At 43.6% G+C, this 6,131-nt stretch overlaps 1 protein-coding gene across 2 annotated transcripts; it reads left to right on the forward strand.

Annotated features, from left to right (window-relative positions):
* The first annotated feature begins 336 nt into the window (after nt 1-336).
* On the forward strand, nt 337-3,104 carry LOC146576853 (interferon a3-like). 2 transcript variants are annotated; one of them, XM_085272731.1, is made up of 5 exons: nt 337-477; nt 1,940-2,023; nt 2,107-2,259; nt 2,446-2,523; nt 2,602-3,104. In XM_085272731.1, the coding sequence occupies exons 1-5, from the start codon at nt 358-360 to the stop codon at nt 2,770-2,772; spliced, it is 606 nt and encodes a 201-aa protein (XP_085128857.1). In that variant the 5' UTR covers nt 337-357; the 3' UTR covers nt 2,773-3,104. The 2 variants fall into 2 exon arrangements, with proteins under 2 accessions (XP_085128857.1, XP_085128856.1); XM_085272730.1 differs by having other exon boundaries at nt 2,446-3,104.
* Nucleotides 3,105-6,131: the final 3,027 nt, after the last annotated feature.

Raw genomic sequence — 6,131 nt, forward strand, 5'->3', positions numbered from 1 at the left:
CTCTCACCATATCCGCTGATTTCAGGTGTGCTGTGATTATTTCTCTGGAAGTAAAATAAAGTGAAATGTGAGTGACAGGAACACGTTTTTACACGAGTCCGATGTCGTCCTCTCGTCCAAACGCTGAAAACTAACCAGTCTTCAATGTTCCGAGCGCACCTTCAGCACCTGCAAGACCCACCAATCAGCGCCCTGCCTCGCTCACCAGTTTGCAGGTACTTTTTCCCAAGAGGGAAAATGAAAGACGGACTTTTTCCCCAATATTTCTGTTTCCTGTTTGTAAAATAAAAGCTTGAACTCTGCTGGCAGCATGGACACGCACTCTCAGCACCGCACAGGATCTTCATCGTCTTCATCATGGTCACCTGGGGCCTGCTCTTCGTCCTCTGTGGCGCCCTGACCCCTGCCCTCTGCTGTGATTGGCTCACGCACTACAAGCAACCGAGCAAAGAAGCCCGGGGCCTCCTCACTCTCATGGTGAGTACAGCACTAACTCCAGGTCCTTAAATTGGTCTTTAAAACATTCCAGGACTCCTTAGACTGTTACAAAGAGACAGTTCCGGGGTCCTTTAAAAGTTTCCAGGATCCTTGAAGACATTTCAAGAGTGATGAAATTATCCCAGGACATCATTAAGTTAAAGAGATAAAGAGATTCCTGCTGTAAGAAGATCATTTGTAACCTTCACTATAGCTGTTTCTGTGCTGTTATGGGCTCTGAAACCTGACTGGAATAAGCCCTTCCTCTGCAGACGTGATGAATATTCAAGACAAAGTTTACTGACAGCTGAAACGATGCATTCAGAGCCTGTAGGACATTTGTAAACATCACAGGTCACATGTTTAGCGTGTAGACTGAAGGGGTGTCCAAATTCATGGGCTGCATCCTCCTGAGGACCCGGCCTTCGCGGTCTACGTGGCCTGGGTCCTCAGAAGGTCGAGTAGGCCAGTCGTGAGCGGCTGTGAAATGTGACGCTCGAGCCTTCAGATCTGCGTCACCGCTGTCTGGGTGGAGTTAATAATCTCGGCTGTCTGCTCCTTGCTATCTAAAATATAACAGGACGCTGGTGTAAACTCTCGACCGTCTCACACTCCTGTTTAATCAGTTTCTGTTTGACGTTTATTCAGCTGTGTGGAAACTAGAACTTTGATCTCAGCCAAACTGATTTACTCACAAACAAATGAAACACTGAAAAAAGCCAAACAATAACATTTATAAGTTATCTAAGTGACTCATATATCATGCTTAACCTGAGTAGTTAAGACCGCAGGGGGGTTGAAAAAGATGTTTGGGTGGAGTTAGCTGTTATCGCCCCGGCTAGCTATCGAGCTAGTGGGTAAAAGACGTCTCTCCAAATATGTGATATCTTGATAAACCGAGCAGATATTTGGAGTTTAATATCTTAGAAGCTTATTTTGTGACCCTGTTTTTTTCTCCATACAGGTGTTTTGTTTGTTTGTTTGTTTGTTTGTTTGTTTGTTTCTTCCCCCCCTTCTCACCGTCTCTTCTCCCCTTTGGTTTACTTTCTCTCCCTCTCTTTCTTTCATTCTTTCTCCCTGTCCTGTCCCCCAGTCATGTCTGGCCCGTTTGTAGCAACTGAAAATAAAATAAATTCATAATTATAATAAAGGTCAATCAAATGGACCAATATGGCAAGGCCATGATGATCCACTTGGTAAAATAAATCCGCTTGGCATCTTTCTTGGCCTTAAGACAACAGTTCTGATGCTAAAGATCCAAACGGGACACAAAAAAAAAAAAAAAAGAATTTGGACAGCCTTCTGCGCGTCGCTATGACGCAATCGGTCTACAAATGCGGCCTCAGGAGGATGCAGCCCATGAATTTGGACACCCCCTGAATGTGGGGACGTCAACAACACGTCACGATTGGTAACAGCTCAGAGCGATGTGGTGAAATGAAGCGCTGTCTCTCTGTTTCAGGGCGATCAGCTGACTGAACAGCACTCTTCAGTTCATCCGGTTCGATTCCCAAAACATCTCTACAAGCAAATAAAAAACTCTGAGGTAGGTCACATGACTACATCGATGACATCACATCTGTTTGTCAATCAGACGCCTGCAGCTCACCTCTCTCTCTCTCTCTTCAGGTGGACTCAAAGCTGGTTTTCATCAGAGACAGTCTGCAGCTTATTTTCTGTCTGTATCGCCATGACAACCTGTCAGCCGCTCCCTGGGGCGCCGACAAGACGGAGGGCTTCCTGACGGTCATCCACAGACAGATCATGGAACTGAGCGCGTGTGTGAGTGGACACGCCCACTTCACTGCTTTCAGCCTACTCACAGGAGCAAACATGCACCCACACCCACTCTCCTTCACCTCCTCCCAGAGCCTCCTCTTCATCAGTGCTTCACCTCCTTTCACCTCCTCCCACACCAACACTTCACCTCCTTTCCGAGCCTCAGTCTGAACTGTTCTTTGTCTCCAGGTTTCGACCAACAGTCCAGCCAACAGCAGACTGAGGAGCTACTACAGGACTCTGGCCAACAGTACTCTGTCTTGCTCTGTAAGTACAAGTACTGTAGTACTCGTTGTATTATTGTGTGTAGTGACAGTGGTAATAAGTGTAGTACTGTGTGTACAGGGCTGCAGTACTGCGTCATGGCAGCTGCTCAGGAAGGAAACCAAACTGCGCCTGGAACAGCTGGAGCTGCTCGTGGCCTCCATCAGAGTTCCTGCTGCTGCCAGCAGGAGGCGCTCTGCAGCAACGCAACAGCAACGCAACACTGACACAATATCTGAAGACTGTCTCTGATGTTCCCCTCTCTATTTATTTATTTATGTATTTATTCAGATTATTTATGTATTTATTTGAAATATTTATTTATTTATTTTAGTACATATTTCATCAAACACTGTTTGTTTGTTTGTTTGTTTGTTTGTTACTTCAGAGTAACTCAGTGCTTTAAGTACAGAAACTTTGTCTTCCAAATATTTCTGTCGTGCATTTTAGTCACTCTGAATTTTTACTTTAGATTGGTCTTATTTATTTATTTTTTTGTATTAACATTTCATATGCTTTACTTTTTTTTAAATAAGTTACTGAAATAAATTCTGTCTCATTTAAAATGAGCTGCATTCATTGGTTGTAGGGAGGAAGAACTCCTTTTTAACAGGAAGAGACCTCCATCAGTAGCATGCTCATGGAGGGGTGCTCTCTGATGGGATGGAGAATGCAAAGAAGCATTCACGAACAATAAAACAATGATCTTTACTCTTAATCGCACCTTTCTCCTCTCCTCCTTCCCCTTATCTTCCCTGCTTAGCCTCTTGTGTCCTTGTCTTGTCTTGTGTGCATTACTTTCCCTGGAACAGTCTCTCACTGTCGTTCTCTAAAACCTAAAAGAGAATTATGGATTTGATCAACTGGTCTCTGAATGCTATTGACACCCTTTTCTCAACGAGAAGTCTGGGCTCAGGTGAGGAAACCAAACTGCGCCTGGAACATGGAGGGACTTTCCCTGCCGGATACACGATGGCAGACATGGCAGACATGGAGGGTCTGTCGATCGAGGACGCTGAAGATATCTACCTATGAACCATGATAACAGGGTTCTTGCTGATCGGAGCTGGCTTGGCCCTGGCTTATCGGAGAATTAAGAAAGCGGAACCAGCTGTTCAAACCCCCACAAAGCTGCCCGCTGGGATTGAAACGATGGGACGACGCGCGACTTCTCAGAACGGGCTAACTGAGTGCAGCATGGTTAAGATCTTGGAGAAGCTTACGGCTGCCGTGAATACTCAGTGTAACTACAGGGGTCCAACAAAGAATGGCCACGCATCATACTGATGTCTTCGGAAATTTATTTCTCTCTCTCTCTCACTCTTATTGTCTTCAGACACCGTGAAAACTGAAGAAACACAAAGTACACAACATAAATGTTTTGAGCTTATCAGTCTCTCATATCAGTGTCCATAAACAGTCTTGTACAAGCAGAACAGAAAAATGCACAATAATGGATATCACAAAAATGTCCTCTCATTACCAGTGTAGAACACGTATGCAACATTATACAAACAATATACATGGAACCATACCGTGTGCGCCTCTTGGACCACATGCAGAATAACATTAACGCTGAGGCTGTAGATGCATCTGTAGCCATGTATCCATGCTAGCTCCACAATGCCGTGATTGTGCTCTCAACCAAACTCTGGTCATGTGACAATTACAAACTTTACCTCATACAAACTTTACAGCACTTTACATATTTAACAAACCCATATTTTGTAATCACATATTTTAGACATGTTTTTTTTTAAAATTAATGTTACACTTTTATCATCTTACTCTTATAAATAAATGAACTAAATTAAGCATGAATCTATCACAGAAACACAAAATAACCAACTTTATTTTAACTGTCTCAGGGACAGTTACACTCCCACCAAATTACTATGATTTATGAAATATGTAAATAATTTGAATAAATCTAGGAATTTACAGAACCAAACAGTACTTAATTGTGACAAACTTGCAAGTCAATCCTAATACTTTAATCATCCGATAAACATTTACAGAAGTTCCACTGGAACATTCTAGTTACTTTCTATTAGGACCACTAATTTATGTATAGGGCGTTCAAGAGTGGATGGTTTATTGAGCCTTTCACCCTCTTTCGATAGTTTTCTATTTCCTAGTTGTATTCTGGCTCTTTTGGCTAGTTGCTGAATCCTAGCAACTATATTTACTGCTGTATGCCATTTTGAGAACCTTTTGAGTCTCTCCAAGAAGTTCCTGTCCTCTACTACCTTTGTTTGTAGTATTTGTGTCGTTTTGACCTCTGGATCACCTACCAGAAGGTCTGGAGTTGAGTCTGGTGTGACAAGCTCTCTTTCCCACAGGAAATGAGGTCCAATGAGCCAATTTGAACTGATGAGTTCCACTACTGTGAGGCCTCTGGAAGCGTGATCCGCTGGATTTTGATTGGTGTCAACATAGTGCCACTGTGCAGGATCAGTTGCTTCTCTGATTCTTTGCACTCTATTAGCAACAAAAACGTGAAATCTGCAAGCTTCGTTGTTAATGTAGCCCAAAACCACCTGTGAATCAGTCCAGAAATACTCTTGGTCAATTTTGAGCTCCAGTTCCTCTTTTAGCATTCTGCTGACTGCTGAGGACACCACTGCTGCTGTTAATTCCAGCCTTGGTATGGTTACAACTTTTGTGGGTGCAACTCTTGCTTTGCCCATGACTAAGGAGCAATGCACTTGGTCTTCACTCATCACCCGAACATATGAGCACTGACCATAACCACGATTGCTCGCATCTGAAAAGTGGTGGAGTTCTATTCTCTGGACTTTCCCAAGGCTTTCAGGTACAAAGCATCTTGGGATTTGGAGTCTCTGCAGGTTCTTCAGATCAGTGACCCAACTCTCCCATTGTGGCTTCAATTCACCAGGCAGTGGCTGATCCCATCCAATGCTCTTTAGACACATTTCCTGTAGAATTTTCTTTCCTATTAGAAGGAAAGGAGCCAAGAAGCCTAATGGGTCAAACACAGAGGCTATAATGGACAGAATTCCCCATCGTGTTACTGGTTTCTCCTCCAGGGCAACTTTAAAGGAGAAGGTGTCACTGCTTACACTCCACCTTACTCCCAACACAGTCTGAACTGGGAGTTCATGATGGCTGATGTCCACATCCTGGGCTCCACTAGCTCGTTCACTATGTGGAATTGACTCCAGGACTTCTCTGTTGTTGGATATGAACTTGTGGAGCCTTAGTCTTGCCTTTGCACACACCTTCCGCACATCTCTCACTAGTTCAATAGCTGCATTCACAGTTTTTACACTGATTAGCCCATCATCAACATAGAAACTACTTCTGATGAAGTTGGCTGCTGTGGGATGTTCCCTTTCATTTTGGCTCACAAGATACTTCATTGCATAATTTGCGCAGCCTGGTGAGGATGCGGCCCCGAAAAGATGGACTTTCAAGCGATATTCTTTTGGCTCTGTGTTTGTTTCACCATTTTCCCACCACAGGAATCGCAAGTAATTTCTGTCCTCTCTGTTTACATGAAATCTGTGAAACATCTTCTCTACATCACAGATGATTGCAATTGGGTGTTGGCGAAATCGGCATAGTACTCCAGTCAAACTGTTAATGAG

This window comes from Mchenga conophoros, linkage group LG4, assembly GCF_057382185.1.
Source record: "Mchenga conophoros isolate Kocher_MC1m ecotype Shallow Benthic linkage group LG4, M_conophoros_male_GT1.1, whole genome shotgun sequence".
Lineage (NCBI taxonomy): Eukaryota > Metazoa > Chordata > Actinopteri > Cichliformes > Cichlidae > Mchenga > Mchenga conophoros.

What these genes read in the sequence shown, in the direction of transcription:
- LOC146576853 (XM_085272730.1), top strand. Translation starts at nt 358, where the DNA reads ATGGTCACCTGGGGCCTGCTCTTCGTCCTCTGTGGCGCCCTGACCCCT. An exon ending in GGGGCCTCCTCACTCTCATG is followed by an intron (nt 478 to 1,939) that starts GTGAGTACAGCA and finishes TCTCTGTTTCAG; the next exon opens with GGCGATCAGCTGACTGAACA. An exon ending in AGCAAATAAAAAACTCTGAG is followed by an intron (nt 2,024 to 2,106) that starts GTAGGTCACATG and finishes CTCTCTCTTCAG; the next exon opens with GTGGACTCAAAGCTGGTTTT.